Raw genomic sequence first — 21738 nt, 5'->3', positions numbered from 1 at the left:
CTGCAGCTGCTGCAGATGAGATAAGAGTCCTCCAAAATCTGCAATAACAGTATCCCACAATCTGCTCTTAGGTCTTTCCCCTTGGTCACCAGGCTTCTGGAGGCTATTGAAAAGCTCTATATGAATGTGATGTTGTGCCACTGTACCCAGATGCAAAAGCCTTGGCGGATGAGAAGGACGAATCCTCTCGGAGCCAGCGTGCTCAGATGGAGCAGCAGAGGGCAATCGATGCTCAGAAGCTTCGCCAGGTGCTGGAGGAACCAGTGCTACCAGTCATTGTCGATAGAGACAAACTGAAGGTGTGTATCGACCGTCCCAGTTTCCTGGTTACGTCTCACAATGTTTTTCTGCAATGAACCAGATAGTTGCGCACTCACCAGCTAATATACTGCAGGTATGAACTAAACATTTTGACCTTTCAATTGTGAAACAAAAGCACTCGTGAATGGCATTGGCCAGGTGGTTCAGATGAATAATGCCACGTCACAGAACATTTAGCCGTCAAGCCCCAGTTCATATCCGGGTTTCAGCCACCCTTGTTTAAATTGTGCTCTCAAGTATAGTGAGTTGGGTCACAAATAACTGAACAAAAAGAGAATTAGTTTTTTCCCATAATTTTACTTATTCCAGCTCTGTGATAAAAAAAAATTGTGATTTTATTGAAATGTGATGAACACACTTTGTAGGTTTTAATACTTTAAGCTTAATAAGGTTAGCTTTGAATTACGGCTTTTGTGATGGCAAGTGGGCATATGGCTCCATTGGAGCCATGCTGTTCATTGTGATGCTGTCTTACATCGGCAGGCGAGTGGAAAACTGCATATAAAACCAACGTTGTAGAAGACAGATACACGGTGTCATACGGAGAGATATATTTAATAAACAGCATTAGATTTAGCCGAGTGTGAGTGTAAGGTTTAGACTTCCTAAGATACATTGTGCGAGTAGCAACAGAGAGACGGGTAATGACGTATTTTCAGAATAATATTGAAAATGGCCATGCATTGTAAAAGCACTGTTGTATTTGGAGATATCCAAGTGAATAAGGGGTCAGAACACACTGAGCCTTTACCGCCGAGATTCTGGATTTAATTCCAGACGGCCGCCTGTAATTAAGCCAGGTTTTCAAGTGCGGCAAATTGACAGTCTGCCTGGTCACAAATACAACATACTTACATTAGTTCAATTTTTTTTCTCCTAAAATTTGACTCATTGCTGGTCCTGGGAATGAAACTGTTGCTTTTTTTTGTCATGCGACAAACATCGTATGCATGGCATATTAAAACTGTGTGCTTTGTGTGAATAAAACGGCAATTGCAATAACCCGACAAGGTGGTCCAATATTAGCTGTAAGATTTCCGAATGGAAATTTCTCAACGTCTTGTAACGCAATATTGCTAAAGCGCAATCTTGATTATTGCGATAAAAAGAAATGGTTAAGAGAATGCTCATTAAAGCATAAATCATTCTTGTGAATAATTGAGAAGTCTTTGAGGCTCTACTGGATAAAGCACTGAACTGGTTATGGTATTAATTCGTATGTAATTCATGACTTCCTGAAACTCCATGCCACGTTAAAGAAAGGCACTAATTACCGGGTGCAATCCGTGTTTTTATGCTTGTGTGTGTGGCGGTGCGTTTGCTGGCAGGCCCTGCTGGACCGTGTGGTGACAGGGACCGACGCCTCTACGGTGGAGGAGCTTGAGAGACTGTACGCCATACTGAGCCAGTGCGTTTACAACCACCGCAGAGAGAACAACAAGATGGCACTTGTGCAGGTGAGCCTGCCAAACGTACGCTCGCTGGGCACGCGATGGAGTCGCCAAATGTCACAATTTTTGGCAACACCATTTTGTCGTCTCGTAGTTTCTGCTTCATTTGTATGGTTACGTTTGCTCCATTCGGCTAAATGTTGCATCAGCCATTAACTGACATTATAAATTGCGTAATATGATTCTCACGCGTGATTCCACATATGCGACGAGAACATGTGACTCAAATGCATCGTTATATGATTTATGCACATCACGTTCAAAAGGCTTACATTTAATTTCTTTAATTGCAATAACAGTAAATGATTAGCGTTATTTTTCTGGTTTTCTTTTTTCAATAGTGTTTGCCATTCCATTTTACCCCTGGACTTTGTAATTTCTCTCATTGTGTTTCCTCTAAGTCGCATTGTTAAAGATTTACGCTTTAGCATTCATTAGGTTATCTGGTTAAAATAAGTTAATAGTCTGGAAAGCATTCCTAATATGTTTTATTTCAATTTAAACTGATATAAATCAGGCTCTGCATCTCTCTCCATGTTTCTTCATTTTCACGTGGAGATGTTGTACGAACACAAATTATATTTCACCGTGTGCACCGTTGAGTGGAATTTTAATTTGCCTTTCATTTTCCTCCCACTCTGCGCGCCTCTTTTGCTTCTCTTCCTTCTGTGGTCCTTGTGTCGATCAGGAAATGGAAAGTGAGGTGGAAACATTCCTTTCGGGAAGAGCACATGGGACGGCACTTGAGACCGAGCGGTGGACGGATGCCTTTCGTGCACGGGTTCACAAGTAGGGTGCTGTATGTACAGGGTTATGCATGAGAGCGCTCTCTTGGCTTGCGAGCAGCCCATAATTATCACCATCTTCTCAAAGATTGGGCAAAGAGGTTCCCTCGGTTCATCTCATCCCATCTCACCTGACTTTTTACACCACAGCGAGAAAGCATTTGAAATTTTAAACGTGTTTGTCAGCCGGCGTCGCTGTTGTGTGTTTCAGGCTTGGGCAGCCACCCGAATTTAAACCCAATTTCTCAAGCATAATGCATTCATCGTCTTGACCTGGTCACCAATGACCGCACAAAATTGGCAATATGATAAATTGGTGTGGGTTGACATTTGTGTGCGATGGCAGGCGTTGTGGTGCACCACTATGCAGGCGTAACATCTAGCGTTGGGTAAATGAGGCATCTCAAAGAGACTTTTGAGGTAGCTTTGTGATATAATTTCCAAAACCGGTCTGTGGTAATCCACTGGCTATAGGTGGGTGTTCCTGCAGGACTGTGTTCGCCCAGTGCCTTGACTATATTAGCATAGTTTAAATATAATTGGTTAAACAGTATTAAATATACATGTGGATAAACTAAATCTAACTACCCATCTGCATTCAACATGAGTGTACAGGTTGGTGTTCCATCTACCTTTTCCCTTTTGCCCTTCTCCCATGGTGCACTTTGAATGTTTATGGTGATAATTATGCCCTGTACAAGCACGCTTGAGTGTACTGCTGTAATAAAATATATAACGGGTATTGCGTTGATCTTGACCCCAAACTAAGATCTCTTGGTGACTGTTTCTTGAAATTTATACGATAAAAACAAGAAAAAAAACATTAAAAAAGGATAAATTAAAATAAAAAGTTTTCAAAAGTCCAGTGTATTTATGGCAAATTCTAAAAAAAATATATAAAAATGTTAAACATCTTTCCAGTTTTTTTTTATTGATGGTGCTGCCGTCAACATCTCAGGTAACCTTGCACAGCTGGCAAGCTTTGCCATTCAGGTCATGAGCCTTTAAATGGAAATACTTGTCTCCAACAGTGAAATGTCACCAAATAAAAACTACTGTGGTGCTTAAAAAAAATGTTAAAGGATATGAATTAAAAAAAAATCAATAATTACAAGCCATTGCTTTTGCAAGGGCCTTTTGCCATCAACATGCGAAACGAAGTGAGGATTTTGAGGCGGGTTTCATCTGATTATCCTTGTTGAGTGTTTACAGATTTAACCGGGAAGCCTCATACTTTTCACTCTTCTTCAGCGTCATCTCCCATCGTACGTCTTGGTTTTGCGTGGAATAACCTCTGTTGGTGAGAAGGGTGATGCTGCTACTACTTTGCCATCAGTTTTTTTTGTCCGTGGTGCTGTGTTGACTTTCTATTTTTTGTTCTAAGTCTCATTTATGGACAGTTTGCTTTTTGACAAACATTCAGCACCATCTTGTGTGGAAAAAATACGAATATGTTCCTGGGGGAAAAAAAGTTTAACTATATATAAAATTGATTTACCAGGGGTGTAACAATTGATTGGTATTGCTTCTTAAGTGCACAATGCATGCATTGTATCGCATGAGAATCAATGTTTTTCAATCCATATGTTGTAAATAATGCGTTTTACAGGACCCCTGCAAGTCACTAGTGACAGCTGCATTCACCACAATGTTTCAAACAAAAACAAAAGTAATCGATCCTAAGAGTTGAATCATAAAAATAACCTGAATCGTGACAATACATCAAATCGCCAAGGGGGGTGGGTATGTTGTTAGTGAGTGACCAATATGCCCTATAGAGCTGGAACTGGAAGCAGTAGTGTTATAAGAAGTTTGATTCAGATATGCTGCCGTGTAATTTACATGGAAATCCTGTGAGCAAGCTCATTTCAACCCGTTGTGTTGTCTCTGTGCGGCGAGATAGGGAAGGGATTGAATCATGGGCTGCTCGGATTGAATCGGTGGCTGCTGAAAAGCACGACTATGGTGCTCACAATTGAGACTGGTTAAGATGACTTAAATTGAGAAATGTGCATTTGCGTTGGTTGGACTTGTCTGCCTCAGTTTCACAAGCTCAGGGCTGCCTTTATTTAATTTAAATTTCCAATGTCATAAAGGATTTATCAATTGCTTATTCCTTGAGGCAGTTTCGACTGCATCTGAAACACTGTTTTAATTTAATTACGAGAACATATATTCCCCCCGGCACTCAACCTGTCAGTCAATTTGTCAAACGTGTCTTTGTGTTGTGCTTTGTATTTGCTGCAGATGTCTTTGTAAAAAAAAAGCAGCTGGTGTTGTTTGCATGTGTTCGCTTACTTTATGCCTTTTTTACGTCAACTAATAAAGAAAAGTTAAAGACTAACGCGCTCGTGGTAAAATAACTCTCGTAATGATTTTTGCCTTGGGGTCTCATGCCATGGAACATGGATAGGCAACCCAATGCCTGCAGGTCCAAGCTCTCTTCATGGCATTAAACTTTTTGGCAAATATAGCAAAAGTGGTGACTGCAGTGGAAGTGATGGCCCATAAAATTGGTGGTGGGGGACGCTGTCCATGGTGTAGATTGTAAGTGATTTAATTTACTGATAGTCCAAACGACATGTACTCGAGATGTAGTTAAAAAAACAATTCTAGCATTCCTAAACAAGTGTCACGTCACTGGTTTGGTTTAGACATTTACAAAGCAGTGTCCTTGGTTACATTATCGGTAACTCCAGTAATAATCCGTAAGACTTGCCTATGGGTGCACACCGATCTGGCAAGTGTGGTCACCATACACAATTTTTGTATTCATGTTCACGCGAGGAAGATCTCCTTCTATGATTAAATAAAACCTTACACGACAATATATTGGTCTCCCTTCCATCCAACCAGCTGTCATTATTCATGATGGCTGCGTATCCTGACTGCTGTTGACTTACTGTGCACATCTCATTTCAGATATCTGATGAGTGCTCAAACACAATTTAGGTTCCTTGTACATTGATTGAAACTTATGGGGTTATTTATTTGCTTGTATCACCTATATTTTTTATAGTTTTTTTCCTCATTGCAATATAAGACCCTTTCAAGGTGACATTATTTTTAGTTTAAAATTCATCCAAGGGCAGCTTTAATATAAAAAGAAAATATAAAATAATCGAATCAGCATTGCATTTTGCCTGGAATTTTATATTGTACAGTAGATTTCGATTTTCCATGAGGATCCTTTGCATGCTTGATATTCTGACAGGTTGAAGCCGATTTTACTTATTTAGAATGCTGCTCATTGATAGGGCAAGTGTGCACTGTATGAACATTACGTAGCCATATTTGCTGGTGTATATTTGGTTTTTTTTCGTCACGTTTCTTTTTGTAAGTACAGTATTTCAAAAACCTCTGCTGTATAAACGCTACCTGGCCGACAACTTGAAAGGGTTTTGCATTTTTTTGTTGTTCCCCGTTATGCATCAATGGATTTTATGTAATTCAATTTCTGTCGTGCTTTGAAATTATTAGAATGGGGAAGGTGGAAGGCAGTTTTTTTTAACGCTTCAGGAGTAAAATTGTCCATTTTGATAAACCTAGGTGTGTGTTTGATCTTTTAGCATTTATGGGGTGAACAGTATTTGTGGAAAAACATTGCATTCGTTTCTTCTGGGTTTATGTAACAAACATGTTCCTTTCTCCTATGTATACACACGTGCGCAAAGAGAAACTTTGGATCTTGTTGAAATAAATAAAAGAAAGCATTTTCTCAAGAATATGTCGGAATTATTTTGAAGGATGTCAGAATAATGGAGCACACTGAACATGTTTGCTTTTCATTGGTGGAATCGTGCAAACAACTTTTGAGGCAATGTTTAATCCTTGCTGGTATGTACAGTTTGCACATGTCAACATTCATAGTTGATGTGCATGTCACAAAGCGTTAAGCACATTGTATTGCTGTTTGTATATTGCTGTTACAAGCTTTTACAACAGCCATTAACACAGTACTACAAAATAAACATATCTTGTATAGTATTTATAGAAAACATTTAACAAAACTACAAACATCCCTTTTCACAAGATATTAAAAATGTACACACAATCTGATCGTGAATTAGCGGTAGAAGATTCTTTAAAAAAAGTAAGTGTTTCTCTTTACTGTGTACCAGTCACAAAACGGTTCCATATTGTCACATCCCACTGATATACACAGAAACGTTAACTTTCCATTACTAGTAATTATGTAGCGAAAGAGCACAAAGGCATATTTAAATATCGCAAAAGGCGTAGTTTCGGTCATTGCAGTAGCTAAAGGAAACTGCAGAATACATTACACAATAATTAGTGCGCTTAGGTTAAGTCAATCAACCCCACTCCTCACAAACTCCTACAGATGAACCAATAGAGTAGCACGACATCGCTTCGCGTAAAAGTGAAATCGACAGCGCAACATTGCTGCTGCTGCTGCTCGGGAGCGTAAAGCAAGTGCTGACACAGCTTGCAGTCACTGGCAACGAAAGAAGGGCACGGGGTGCCAGCGGACTCGTGCCCATAGGACAAGACCCAATTTTACACCACATCACCAATCTTTTCAGCCCTGCGCGGACACGACAATAATGTCCAGTGATGGGAGGAATTTGAAATGTTTTATTTTAATTGCCGCAGGATTTGTCCGTCCCGCTGTAGAGTTTGTGCACGCGTTTTTTTTCTGTGTGCGTTTGTGTTGGCGAGACGTGCACAGCGGATGTCTGGCCTCTTAACGATTCGCGCCGAGATTGCGGAGTGCACGGGGGCCATGGCTCGGGCTCGGATTGAGTGGATGTGACATTCATTTTCCTAGCGGGATAATCTCGACACCAATACAATGACGTGCGGGGATGACAAGTTCAAGGCTTGACTCGTCGGAGCACATCTTGCGAGTGCAAGGCCGTTAATACTCGCCCGATATCGAGTTCTATTTTCAAACACGGCGCATTGTCTGCTTTCATTCCTTTGATATTGCATTCCTCTGATGTCTTTTGCCACTGTGCGCAGGCCCACGGTGAAACCGTGCCGTGTTGTTTTGATGCGGAAGGGGCACTGGGACGTGTGGAAAGCTCCTGCCGTGTGCGGAACGCTTCCGCGTTGCTCGACGCACTCGCCGTGCGCGCCTGTGCGACGTGCGGACTCTTTCGTTAGTCCTGATCAACTAGGGTTTCCCAGTACGAAGCTACTGGCACGATGTATGCCTCGGCTTCGGCGTTCATTGGCCATACGTTGCACGCGCTCGTTTCGGTGTGCGTTGCAGCATCGAAGCAAATTCGTCCTCAAAAGGCGTTGCATGCACGCGATTGATTTTTTTCGGGATGCACCAAGCTACATAGCCATTCCAAATTGTGCTGTGTATGTGTGCTGTATAGATATAAGTGTGGGTGTGTATGCATCGTAGATGTATGAAAATAGATTTGGTGAAACTAGATCTCGTTAAAAATAATAACATTCTGTATATCGGCTTAACAAGTAAAACCAGCTCTACACGGAGTCCTTTGTATTACGGAATACGCTGACAAGACCACTGTGCCGAGGTAAAGACGTGGTGCTGCTGAATTTGGGAACACATGCCCTGTCTCGCTCTGCCCCTGCATCTTGGAGTAACAGATGTCAGAGCCTTAGGTTTAGTATTGACATTCCAGCGTTGACGCGCATGCTCTATAATTGTGTCGAAAGGGAGACAGCCACAGATGTAGCCTTGTTCCACTCCAGACTCTGTAGATAACGCGTGTGACTGAACCACCATTGCACGTTACACACGGCCGCACGTCTATCGTAAAGATGGTACGAATAATTATTATTAAAGTTTATTTTGCTCTCTCCATATGTATATACTGTATATAGATATATAGCGTGTGTATAAATATAGTGTTTAAAAAAAAGTTCCACTTTCATCTCAACGTTGTCCATCTCGCCCAACGTTCTTATTTTGCCGTTAAGCCGCAGTCTTCCCCCCCCACGCTGCTCCGGTTGTGCAAAACTGCACGCGGGCGTTGTAAGCCGCTAGCGCCCTCCTCACCGCCACCCCGGGCCTGCCAGCGGCGACTGTGCAAGCGGCAGGCCTAGGTGCTGGAGTGCAGCAGGTTCTTCTTGATGACGGCGCAGCCGTGTCGGTACACGGGGCCTGGCAGGTTGGGAACAACGGTCCAGCTGTTGGTCTGCGGGTCCAGCACCTCCATGCTGGCGAGGCCGGGGCCGTCGGTGCTCGCCGCTCCTCCCAGCACGTAGATCTTGCCGTCGAGGACGACGGCGCTGTTCCGACGAGGGGGGGGGGGGGGGAGCGAGTGAGAAGCAAGGGGCGTGTGTAGGGCACGCTGCCGATATCCTGCTGCTGCTGCTGCTGCGTGACGGCGGCCTCGTGGCGCGGGAGACGAGAGGGCCGAGCCAGCACTGCTGAGATCTCATCTTAATCAGAGGTGCTTGACAATTATGACGGTGTACGTACAATGATGGTGGTCAAAGTAAAGACTGGGGTTGCTATTAAAAGTGGACAGGCGGGAGCGGTCAAGGAGGAGTTGGGGGTCGGCCTGGCCGCAGATTTTCGTTTCGTGACCTCGCACAAAGCAAAAAAAATGTTACTTGTGCGTTCTTAATTCGGCAAAGATTACAGCTCCAAGAACGCTGATGTGTAGCTCTGCACAGATAGATTCAAGAATCAAATTGCTGTGCTGCTATCTCCTGGTCACTTTGCAGCCAATGCCAACAATACCTGGGTATCGGGCAGTGTTCCTTCTTAAGCGCTCATCACGCTGAACCCTGCTTAACTTCCAGGATCTGACGTGATTTGGTGGTCTAATTCTATTTTTTGCATTACGATGTTTGCATCGTTTTCTCAATGCCTTGGCACTTGCCCCAAAAGGGCTCCCATACAAAAGAAGCCAACCAAGGTCGTTGTCTTAATGGGCTCTTCACTGAGCAAAGAAAGGACAAGTTGTGATTCGCCAGACCACTCGGTGCTGTTAGCAACGATGCTCAGGGGGGGTCATACAACGCCTCGCTCTTGAACTGAACGAGGAAGGTGAAACGGAGCTTGTTTGTGCCTTGATGCACACAAGGCGGCCTGGGAAGAGCGGACTCATCGACGGACACATTAATCCCTTTTCCTCTAAATCGCTACTATTATTATATGATTCATACTGCTGCCCTAAAGATAATCTCCGCTCCCTCTGTCTAGCATAGAACAGAAATATACTCTTCTTGCCCCTCTCTAACAAAAAAAAGCTGATCTTGTACAATTTCTGGAGATGTCCTATTTTATATTCTTTTACAAATCCAGGTTGTCTTGTCTGCCACAGCTGTGGCTGACCATGGCCCCTCATTAAGGAACAATTCAACTCCGCTTGGGGTTTTGCTTTAAGCTGCCGTGTGCAGCCGATGATTTGTATAAAGTTATGGAATTTTCGAATGCGACGTGGTTTTGGTTTGGCCAAGGCGTTAGGTTAGGGATCAGTCCCCTTTCTAAGGCCGGTTGCTGCAGGACAAAAGACAAAGATCCCCCGTGTAGCCTTAACAGACTGTTGGGGCAAGTGCTGTTAGCGTGCACCTATGAAGGCGAGAACGACACACGATGGGGTGGGTGACCAGCACCACACCCGACCGCCTTTATTTCCCGAGTGCCAATGTTTTTACATACCACACTAGGTACACATTTGAGGCTGAGTCGACCTACGGGAGGCCCAGGACCGGTTAGGAAAATATAATCGTCACTGGTGTCAGCCGCCAGCGGGATTCGAACTTAGGTCGCCGGGTTCGTAGTGCAGCGTGCTAACCGCTACACTACCGCTCCCCACTGCAGCACACACACGCTTACACATGCGTGCGCTGTGGACACACCTACTGAACTGGCGATTGAAGTGCATGTTGGGTCCAGACTTGATGTTCTCCTTCTCCGGGTCGTAGATGGTGGTGGCGCGGCTGAAGGCGCCGCCGAGAATGTAAATCAGCTTGTTGAGCAGAATGGCCGGGGCGTACTTATTGTCTGCAGGGGGTGGGGGCAGGGGGAAATACAAACCACCGAGAAACGTTTAGCCTTTCCCAAACAGCCCCGTATTCCATTTGGCTCGCTAATTGGCACATTCATCTCACGGCGCCGATCGTGACGGCGATAACAGCTGGCGTTCAATTAGCGCGCGGTAAATGTGGTTAAACGCGTTGACATAGGCGGTTTGGTTGTTTTTTTTTGGGGGGGGGGCGGTTTGTGTGAACCTACAGCACGAGCGAGGAGGCAGCATTGATGCGCATAAATGTCGCGTGTGAACACACGTGCACGTGTGTGTAAATAGGCGCGTGTAAACGTGTCCCAAATTTTAACGTCATTTAACGAAAGCTCGCCGAGCGGGAAATGTGACGTGACACCACCGGCCATGCGGAGCAACGATGGTTGCCACTAATGCGAATAATGAAAACGCTTCGGTTCCGCTGCCCCTCATCAGCGATTGCTGTGGATTTGTTGGTCTTCATGGGTTAGAATTTTTCGGCACCCAAGTCAGGAATCAAACCCGGGGGGGCCCTTCTTGCCGTGAGGCGCAAGCATTCCCACTGTGCCACTGCCCTCCTTCCCTGCCGCCCTGCCACCCTCCCTGCCGTTTTACCGATCATGGGCGTCTCGATGAAGCTCCAGGTGTTGGTGCGCGGCAGGTAGGACTGCATGACGTTGGCCGAGCGGCCGGTGTCGCCGGCGCCGCCGAACACGTACACCTTGTCGCCGTGGACGGCGGCGGCGGCCGAGTGGACGGCCTTGGGCAGCGGGGAGAGAACCTCGCAGCGGTTCGTCTGAGCGTCGTACCTGCCCGCGAGAGAGCGCCGGTCCCTCGGTGAGACACGGCGTAGGGGTGGGGGGAGGAACTCTCGGCCGATCGACATCGCACCTCGTCGGTGGGCCACAGCAGGCAATGGGCACCGCCCGACAGTGCGTACGTACGTCCGCACGTTGAACTTCTTTTGCACCATTCGTAGCCAACCGTGCTAATCGGGAGGTGCGGCCGGGGAAAGGACAACAAACTGAGCACAAAAATCGGTTTTAAATCAATTCGTTTCTCAATCTAGATGAAAATTGAAAAGTGCATGGCCCCGGTGGCTTCCTAATATCGGAAGGAAGAGCGTTCCAGACGGCCGCAGGAGCGCTAGCTAGCCAGCAAAGAGCGGCTGTGAGGATGAGCGGAGTTCCGGCGATGGTTTCACGGCACAGCAGTGGCGGGAGCAGTGGCCGCTTCGCCGTCGCCGCGCGCGACGACGTTCCGTCCCACCTCTCGCAGTGGCCCAGGTTTCCCGCGGCGCCCAGGCCGCCCAGCGAGTAGATTTTCCCGTCGGCGACGAGGCTGCTGTGGCGGCAGCGCGGCACGGCGGTGCGCGCCACCAGGCCCCACGCGTCCGTGCCGGACGAGTAGCACCAGATGTCAGGCAGGATGACGCCTCCTTCCACGCCGCCTGCAGTGACACACGGTGGGGGTGGGAGGGTGGCAGAGTCCATGAGTCCATGAGCGCATTACCAGGTATCTAAAATAAAGACTATGAAGATTTGTATTTTTTATTTTACCAGGTAAGGCCCACGGAGCTATGTAAGCTTCTTTTTCAGAAGCGACTCGGCCAGCACGAATGATAGCTCAGAGAAGTGGCTCATCGTGTGGACATTTATAGCAGCCAAATATATTTTAAACGTGTGTTGAAACCGGAGAATCCGGAGAAAAATCCGCACGATCACGGAGAAAGAGAACACGCAAACTCCAAATTATACAGGAGGCGTCAGGGTCAGGACCGAACCCACGACCTCCTGCATACCAGGCGAGGTAGTTCAAATCCCCTAGCCACCGTGGCGCTCCACTCACTTGTCGGTACTAGCTGCGGTGGTGTAGCTTTAGAGCTTTGGGGGTTTGCGATTTCGCTACTTGGCCAACAACAGTGATTTGTGTGATAACCGTTTATCAAGTGATTTTATCAAGTGATTTTATCGGTCGTAGAAATTCATCGATACCACGAATGCTTTGGAACCTTAAGTGGCACCAATTTTGACTCTGGCTCACGGATTGAGAAGCGAGTGTGTACTCTTTCCCGCGGACGTGAATTGAGTGGCAAGTATGGAAGGCTAAATTGTGAATCCAGCTGCTGGATTCAGGGGACAGCGTGTGTGAATCCCACTCGTGCCCTCGGAGAATCTGGGCATGAGTTCATATCGAGGCTCACAGACGACTCGCAGAGAGACCCATAGACTCGCACAGACCTACAGACTCACACAGTGATCCACAGACTTGTGGACCCACACAGACTCACACAGACCCACAGACTCTCAGAGACCTGTAAACTCACGCAAAATGACATTTAAAAAATGTTTCCTGATCACGAGCGTTTTCAAGAGACATATGAATGCAGCTATTGAGTAACATAAAAAAAACCCTTCAATAATTGTAAAGTATTATTGGTTCTTTTGCTAAAGTCACGTAGAAAGGGAAATAATAAAATAATACAAATAAAACATAACAAAATAAAATTCTCACGACGTTTCGGCCACAATGCAAGCAGCCGTCCTCAGGTGAAGAACAGAGCTGTCGGAAAGACAGCGTCCTAATGAACACTGCAGAATTGCCGTATCGTTCGCCTTCAGCAGACATCAAATGACGTCGCAACGCAGTTCATGCGAGAGCCGGGGGCTTATGGGACACCGGGGTCCCGCCATAAGGTTCAACTAACCACCGTACGTTAAGGGAGGTTCGTTTAGTTTTTTTTCTTTTGCAGCGTTCAAAGCTCACCTCGGCGCCACGGTTAAAACACCACGCAGATGCTCGCAGGGGTAGCACATTTTTTTTTACAAATATTAAAGAACGAAAGAAAAAATACCGAGCAAATTAAACGCGCGGGCATGCGCACTTGAACACGAGGACGCCAGATGCCCATTAGTTCTTGTCAGCGCCCGGGCTTTGGACGTCGCTTTCGCTAAATTCCAGAACAATTTCGCTGCTGTGCCAGTGCGCGCCGTCGCCCACACCTGCCGGAGATGGAACGGAGAGATCGTGCGCACGTCTGCGGGGACGTCTCAAGTGAAAATTAAACCAAACTTGCACGAAGACGGCAGTTTTTTGTCGTTGTAAAAGTTCCAAGGCTCTGCCAAACATTTTGCTCTCTCTCTGTCTGTGCCTGTCTGTCTCTCTGTGCCTGTCTGTCTCTCTGTGCCTGTCTGTCTGTCTGTGCCTGTCTGTCTCTCTGTGCCTGGCTGTCTCTCTGTGCCTGGCTGTCTCTCTGTGTGCTGGCTGAGCGTGTCGGCCCGAGAGCGGTGGCTCAGCGGACGGCGCCACTGCGCTTACGAACCCGATGACCCGAGTTCCGGTTTCACGGCTCACGGCCACAAACACACAAACACCAGCAGAGATTGTCTACACCGGTCCTGGGCCTCCCCTAGGTCGACTCGGCCTCAAACGTGTATCCGGTTCGGTGTGTGAACATCGGCAATCGGGAGACAAGAGGAGGCCGAGCGTGGTGCCGGCCACAACCCCCGTGCGTCTGCCTGCCCTGGGGATTCCACAGACAGATAGATGATGACAGCCTCCGGCTGTCGGGCTACAAACAGCAGACGCAGATGGGGATGGGGGGCTGGCAAACGATGGACGGAGGCGGAGGAGCGGCGGTGCCACGGGGAGGTGTCAGCTCTCTCTCGTTGTGAAGCCTCGGATTAATGACCTCATTTTTGGGGTGGGGATTAGTCGGAGGCAGGTGGGGCGGGGGGGGGGGGTGGGGGCAGCAGGGGGTAAAGCCTGGGCCCTTGAAGTGCAGAGGGAATTGATCGTACGCGTGTGCTGCCGCGCCTGCCGCTTCCTTAAGGTGAATTGGGAAATCTATTAATCACAAGCTGCCCGCGAGCTCTCTCCCGCCTGCAGCTTCAGGGCCTAATGATAATGTGTCAGTGGCCAAGTTACACCGCGAGGTCGGCGCGCTGCCCGCCCAAGGACGGCTAAAGGGGGGGTCAAAGCTTTCCTGCAGTCCGACCGTCTCGCGACGACAAAAATCTGGACCGGCGCGGGCACGCAAACAGAGACCCGAGCGTTTTTTTCCCGAGCGTCCGAATGATCAGAAATCTCGGCTCTGGAGGTGTATCGGCCCGGCTTGCTTATCCAACCATCGCCGTCATCGGCTGCGATCAATCCAGCGGTGTTTGCGCAAACTATGCGCGAGCACGTGCCGATGGCGCCAACCCGTTCGGCGCGTGTGCGACGTCAGCGGCACCGCTCTAAAATAAGCTCTTTAGATTTTTATTTTTATTTCGCCAGGTTAGGCCCCACTAAAGCTATGCAGCTCTTTTCCAGAAGCGACCTGGACATCACAAATGACAGCTCAACGAAGTGGCTTATCACGTGGACATTTACGGCAGCCGAATAACTCGAAACCAGGCGTCGGCAAACTTGCGGCACCAGAGCCGCGCGCGGCTCTTGAAGTGACGCGCTTCGCGATGTCATTTATCACGGACCGCCGTCTCGTTTCCACCACGTGCGTTGCGGCTCTTGAAATATTGAGGTGGGGGGGGGGGTGGTTGTTTTTTGTTACCGAATTCGAAAATAATGACTCTTCTTGTCATTTCGTTTGCCCCTTTTTCAGAAGTGAGCTGGCCACAAATGTCAGCTCAACAAAGTGGCTCGTCGTGTGGAAATTCTCGGCTCTGCTGTGGCGGTGTAAAAAAAAAAAAAATCTATATTTTTTCACGTCATAACAAATAATAATAATAATAATAAAAAAATATTCCGCGCGGTCGGGGCGGCGCAGTCACCCAGCACGTAGATGTTGTCGCCGCTGCCCACGACGCTGAAGAAGTCACGGTCATAGAAGGGCGGGCTGGCGAGCGGGTGCCAGCGGCACGCATGGGGGTCGTAGCAGCTGACGGCCGTGAGCGCGCGGTGGTTCGTGCCCTCCGACTGGCGCCCGCCCACCAGCACGATCACCTCCGTCACACCTGCGCACGCATGCACACACGTGTGCGCCAAAGACAGACGATTCCCCATTATGGGCCTTAACAGACCGTCGGGGCAAGGGCGATTAGTGAGCAGCTATTAAGGCCAGCACGGTGCACGAAGGGGTGGTGTGTACATTTTGATCTTCATCAGCCGTGCTCAATCCGCTGCTGGACGAATACCTCCGCTAGCCATCGCCGCCACAGGCTCTCGCGATCCTGCGGTGCGGTAATCCAGCGAGCACCAAGGTGGTACTCATTTTACAGCCCCCGCAGACAGATGATGATGGGCTGAGTTGACCACCCCCAACCAGGGGGATGTGAACTCGCAACGTTCCGATTGCGAGCCGATCGCTCTACGGCGAGGAATTGGATGAGCTATAACGCTCTTTCACAGATGTCTAGTAAACTAAACTATGATTTATTTTGCCAGGTAAGGCCCACTGAGCTATAAAGCGATTTTTCATAAGCAACCTGGCGACAAATGATAGCTCAACAAAGTAGATGATTACGTATACATGTTTAGCAGCCAAATTATTTAAATTTGTGTTTCTAAATGTGGAGGAAAAAACTGTCAGACCCGGAGAAAAAAAAAAACACGTGGAGAGAGACACGCAAACTCCAAATACACAGGTGTCAGGGTCAGGTTCGAACCCATGACCTCCTGTATACCAGACAAGGTAGTTAACATCTCAGGGGCGGGTCAGAACAACAATAACAAAAACTCGACAGGAGTGCAAAGTATAGGAATGTTAAACAAATAACTAAAAAATATACAAATAAAACGAAATATATTTGTTACATTACCAGGTAAAGCCCACTGCGACGTATTCATGTATTTCAGAAGAGACCTGGCTGTCACGAACGATAGCGCTGGGAGTCGGTTCTTGCCGGGCTGCCGAGCGCGACGCAACCAAGGCGAGCAAACTTGCCGCGGTGGTGTCACGAGGACGCTTGGGAGCCGTCGCCGAGCGGAGCGCCGAGCGGAGCGCCGAGCGGAGCGCCGAGCGGAGCGCCGAGCGGAGCGCCGAGCGGAGCGCCGAGCGGAGCGCCGAGCGGAGCGCCGAGCGGAGCGCTGAGCGGAGCGCCGAGCGGAGCGCTGAGCGGAGCGCCGCTCGTTAAACCCAGCGGGGAGGGGGATCGCGCTCCGATCGCGACGCTGGTCATTACAACCAGCTTCATCAGGCGATACGCCAGAATTAGGTCACAAAAGCCCAAGTATTAAACCGATCTAGGATCCGGTCGGCCCGTGCGCTCCCGCCGCCCCCTGCACGGCACGGGGCACAGCTGCCCCCCCCGCCCCCCCCCCCGCCCCCCTCCAACGATTCTCTGCCCGCCACCGCACGGCTCCCCGGTGCACCGGACCCCTCCTCACCGGCCAGGAGCCGGGGCCTCGTGCGCGGCGTCTGCATGGCCTGGCGCGCGTGCGGGAGCATGTGGTAGCGCTTGGCTTCGTTGACGAGGTCCCTGCACGCCTCCGAGCCCTTCACCATCTCGTCGTTGTCTACCACGTTGAGGAGGTACGTCGGCTGGATGAAGGGCAGCCTCACGGCCGCCAGGACCTCGGCCGCAAACTGAGGGGGGTGGGGGGGCGGGGGGGGGGGCGCACAGGTGGTGTGGGGATCACAATTGTTACCATCGGGCCACGGTCAGTATCATCGGCAGGGCTCGTTCCGCTGCTGGATCGAGGCCTCCGCAAGCGGTGGCCACCGATTCCCACGAGGTCCGCACGACGGTCCGCCTCTTAGATCTGGAGGGACGAGGGTGAGTCCACGCGAGCCGCCGTGCTTTCCTGAGTGGCTCGGGGCCCGCGTGTCTGTCGTGGTGTTGCTTTGGGGGAGCCCGCAATGCGTGTAGCATCAGGCCCTCCAGCTGACAGCTGGGGGGGGAGGCTTAATTGGTAATTACGCGGAGGAGGCGACGCTTCATTAATTCGCCGACGCTGGCGTCGTCGTTCCGAGGATGGTTACCCCTGGGATGCCACGCGTGCACCCTGCTCCAAGTTCTTCGTGCGCGGCAGCCAGAGCAGGTGTGTAACTAACCGCTCGCTGCGACGCGAGCTGGTGGGGTGGGTGGGACGTGGCCGTCGTTTCGCGCAGCCCCGAGATGTAAAATTAATTTCGCCGAAGCTGCTAGTCGTTCGCGTAACGCCATGGCGCCCTGAAATAAATTTCGGCCTCGCGCCCCGTGAACAATCGGTGCACGTTTGTTGTTCGTCACCTTTGTTGTTCGTCACGTGGCAACTTTAATGGCTCTGTTTAACACGTAGGCTTTCGCGACCAATATTATTCATAATAAAGGTTTTTTGGGTTAGATCGTGTTATTTATAAATGTGTCGTAACCCTCCACCACCCGACAAAGCCAATCATCAAAAAGTGTCACGTTGACAAAAAACAATTAGTTCACTACTTTAGCCCACCGGTGTGTTGAAGAGTGAATCCACAACATTTACAGTTTGAGTACTGTGACGTTTCGCTGGTAATTACATCCAGCATCATTGGGCAATTCGCCAGAATGGTAAAGCCCTCTCCACTTGCTCTCGGTCTTAAATAGAGCAGCAGCAGGGTGACGTCATCATTTAACTCATTCAGGTGCAATGATTTGAGGCGGAGGGGGGGGTATTGTAATTATATAATCGATTGGTAATCAGTCAATGGTTATGATTAGTAATGAGTTATAGATTAGTAATTCGTTGTAATGTGTGTTATTGTGATTATATGCTACGTTTATTGGCTCTGTCGGGTGGAGGAGGATTTGCGACACCCGTTGTACTTCTTACGGCAATCCGATCTCAAGATCAATTATGAATCAACAATCCAATTTTTCTACCGAATCCGTTCCGATGACGTACACGAAGGAGGTACACGTACTTCAATTAAATTACTTTATTGGTACAGAGGCTCCCACAAGGCCATGCGGGAGGGCGTGTGGTACAGTTTGGCGCCAGCTATCGTACAGTGCGGTGGCGTCGCTACAGTTCTCTGCAGCGAGTACGTCTTTAAAAACAGCGACACTATGCCTCTCTAAATAAAATGAACACTAACCGCTTGCGCGTTCTGAGATTCGGTGAACGGGACACCCACCTTGAAAACTTGCAGACGTCTCGGAATGGGAAAGGGTTAAGGATAACGATGACAATCCCCACTGAGTAAGCATCACGTGGCCTAACCCAAAACAACTGACACTCGTGACTCAACCGCCTCCGTCACCGCGCCGCTCACCTGCATGCGCTCGCCGGGCTCCCTGCGGATCCAGCGCTGCGCCGCCTCGTAGACGCCCTCCTCGGCGCCGGCATTGAGGCTGTCGCCCGACAGGTAGGCCACCAGCTCGTCCTTGCCCAGGTGCAGGAACTCCTCCTGGGCGCTCACCGCCACAAAGTGGTGCAGAGCGAAGGTGCGCGCGCGGCCCGCCAGCTCGGGGCACCCCATGGCCTCCGCCATGGCCTGCAGGCCGAGGCAGTTGGCGGCCGACAGCTGCTTCTCTGCGGCGGCGAGAGAGAAGCGGCCGCTCGTGACAAAACAACAGCAACGTGGGTTTGCCACCCTTTGCTGTGTGTTTTTCATTACTCGGAAACCGTCGGAATTTTGAGAACACCTCAAAATAATTGTACGAGCGTCGTGAGTTGCGTTCGTTACGCATTGTGTAATTGCGCGTCGAAACTGGGGACCCGCAGCGTGTGAGGGTAGGGTCCTCTCGCATCCTGTAAGATCGGCAGTTTCACCGCTGGTGAATCGAGCGAGCCTGACTGCCGCAGCTGCTGATGAAATACCGCCTGTCAGGAACCGGTCCAGAGCTTGCTTTGTCTGCTGTTGAAAGTATGCGTTGCTAGAAGGCCGTTTGGCCTATTATGTTTTTTGGAAGAAATACTTTTCAACGTGGATAGCTGTCTAAAACTGAAACTTTCTCAGAACATAAAAAGTCCCTGCTTTGTGTAAAACTAGTAAAAATACCCTACTTGAGACTGCTTTCATGGATAATATTACCCTCTTCCGGCGTTGTGAGATAATCTTCATTCCATCACATGTCCCTTTCCACAATATAATCGGCGAAAAAAAATGCCATGATGTTTTTGGTCTGCCGTTGGTGACCAGGACAAAAACCATGATTTCACTCCACTTGAAAAAGCCCGGCTTTAATCACGGGCAGCTAAAACCCTCCCAGATTCAAACCCGGGATCTGCGCTCTGACCCCGGTGCCACCTGGGCCGATCCAACTCATTCCTCCCTAAGCAAAGAACACCGAACAATCTCTGTGCGTGCGCGATCAATCCCAGCAGCTACGCCGCCCCGCATCACCGTCCGGAGGACGCCCCCCTCGTCCCCCCCCCCCACAACCGCCCCCCCCCCCCCCGTACCCAGGAAGGCGCTGCAGACCCTGCAGAAGGTGCCGAACTGCAGCTTGCTGGCGGCCTCCAGCAGGGCTCGTGCGTTGACGGCGTTGATGAGCAGCGAGCCGGTGTACACGAACTCCAGCAGCAGCTCCAGCGCCTCCGCCTCCAGCCCGGGCACCTCCAGCGTCAGGGGCTCCCCGGGCGCCGCGGCGCGCCCGGCGCCGTCCGCCGCCGCCGCCGTCGCCGTCTCCCCGTCCGGCCCGCCGTCCGTGCCGTCGCCCGCCGCGTCCTCCGCAGCCGCAGCCGCTCCGCTCGCGTTCTCCCGCTCCTCCGTGGCGCTGTCGCACAAACGGGGGAGGTGAGACGACGCCGCCGCCGCCGCCGGGTCGGTTCGTCGGACGCTTTGGACGCGAGCCCCCGCGGTCAGCGCGCGGTGGAAGCGGTTGGCGGCCCGGCGCGCTGAGATGGAGCCGCGTCCTCTGCTCCGCCCGCTTCGCAAACTGACCAGCCGTGGCCGGGAGTCAAACTCTGAGGTTTAGTGCAGATGTGTGGCAACCGCTGCGCCACCAATCTCTACTAAGAAAAACACGGGGCTTGTTTGGGCTGGGGTGGGGGGGGGGGGAATGTCACTTTGACCCTTTGACCTTGAGCCCGGGTGGAGCAGCGGCTAGCGCACCGTGCTCCGAACGTCGCAGGCTGGGTTTGACTGCCGGCCACGGCTAACATCTGAAATGGTCCTGTACTCTTCCAGCTACACCAACCCCCGTGTTGACCAGTGTGTTGAAGTATGGTCAAACATGCCCCCCCCCCACGACTGACGCAGCAGTGGCGGGCCTTTATGCAGCATTGAAGTGACGAAGAGCTGTAAATGGTAGATAGCGCAAAAAAATATCAACTCTCAATGATGGTCTACACCTTAAATGCGTTCCCAGTAAACGTGGTACGTTGAGCCAACGTTCGACCCACGGTTCATAACCACAAGCCAAAGTTGGCCCGAGGTAGCATGTTTACTGGGTTTACGGCCTGAGAGGGGGTCTATGTTGAACGGAGCAAGGGGGCATTACGTTGACCTGTGTAGCAGCGACGCGACGCGTGTTTACCGAGTACAGCATCCCAGTCCAATGTTCGCGCCTGCAAATGAAGGCAGTTTTTGTTCTGTTTAACGACGACGACAAAACTTGCGCAGGGCGGCTCGCAGTGCCCGGATGTGAAAACGACTGCAGTACGGGAAAAACGTGGTTACATTTGTGTGTTGAATAAGTGGAGGATTTTTTTGCTCAACTCCAAAAAACATAATAATAATAAAAATCATTACATTAAATACGCCGGCGTATTTCGCTCAAGCGAGCCCTCTCTTCCGGCGTCAACTCAACTATATTTGTAACCAAAATTGTGCTTTTTCAGCGCTGCCAAAGAAATTACAAAAAATCCATGGAATCTACGCACGAGTCACTCACAGAGTGGCTGGCTGTACGTGCGCACTCCGGGCACAAGTTGGACCTCGTAAGGCGCGCCCGCCCGCGTGTTTGCGCGCGGGCAACGGCGGCAAAGTATTTTTGGGCCACGTTTCACGTCTCCTCTCTCTCTCCCTCCCTCCTCCGTCTCTCCCTTTACTCTACGGGTCGACGATTTTGACGGATGGTGGGCCCCTTGACGGACAAAGCTAACGAAGCCGTCGTTTTGTGTCACCGCCCCCCCCCCCGGCCTGCGCCCGGAAGGCCGGTCCCTGTCCTCCCGAGACGCGGGGAGTTCTGTGGTGGAAGGCCGCTCTTGTAGCGTCCGCCGAGATTGGGGGGGGGTGGGCGGGGAGGCGTGCGCAGAGTGGACGCACGCCAAACCTACTCGACTGCCTGCCCGTGAGCTGCTCGTTATAAATGATCGATGCTGTGGTTGAAGGAGGGGGGGGGTAGGAGGTGGGGGTTCTCGTCCTCAGGACTATTC

General features: G+C 49.9%; 2 protein-coding genes across 8 annotated transcripts in view; one reads left to right on the top strand and one right to left on the bottom strand.

The window, feature by feature from the left end:
- ATAD2B (ATPase family AAA domain containing 2B) overlaps positions 1–6282 on the top strand; it is a 52990-nt gene extending 46708 nt beyond the window's left edge. For all 7 annotated transcript variants that reach the window (XM_032959444.2, XM_076068958.1, XM_032959448.2 and 4 more), the window contains 3 exons: positions 151–299; positions 1650–1778; positions 2461–6282. In XM_032959444.2, the coding sequence (XP_032815335.2) occupies positions 151–299; positions 1650–1778; positions 2461–2565 (383 nt within the window). In that variant the 3' untranslated portion in view covers positions 2566–6282. The remainder of the gene's footprint in view (positions 1–150; positions 300–1649; positions 1779–2460) is intronic.
- An 85-nt stretch (positions 6283–6367) lies between these two features.
- The window catches only part of LOC116945300 (kelch-like protein 29), a 93300-nt gene continuing 77929 nt past the window's right edge, over positions 6368–21738 (bottom strand). Inside the window, exons 6-13 of the mRNA XM_076068959.1 lie at positions 19822–20135; positions 18689–18948; positions 16843–17041; positions 15288–15470; positions 11785–11965; positions 11131–11324; positions 10373–10517; positions 6368–8791 (exon numbers count right to left, since the gene is read on the bottom strand). Of these exons, the coding sequence (XP_075925074.1) occupies positions 8602–8791; positions 10373–10517; positions 11131–11324; positions 11785–11965; positions 15288–15470; positions 16843–17041; positions 18689–18948; positions 19822–20135 (1666 nt within the window). The 3' untranslated portion in view covers positions 6368–8601. The remainder of the gene's footprint in view (positions 8792–10372; positions 10518–11130; positions 11325–11784; positions 11966–15287; positions 15471–16842; positions 17042–18688; positions 18949–19821; positions 20136–21738) is intronic.

This window comes from Petromyzon marinus, chromosome 23, assembly GCF_048934315.1.
Source record: "Petromyzon marinus isolate PM22_M1 ecotype Great Lakes invasive population chromosome 23, UKy_Petmar_22M1.pri1.0, whole genome shotgun sequence".
Lineage (NCBI taxonomy): Eukaryota > Metazoa > Chordata > Hyperoartia > Petromyzontiformes > Petromyzontidae > Petromyzon > Petromyzon marinus.
The sequence above is the reverse complement of the archived record's forward strand: the minus strand, read 5'-3'. Positions and strand labels throughout refer to the sequence as shown.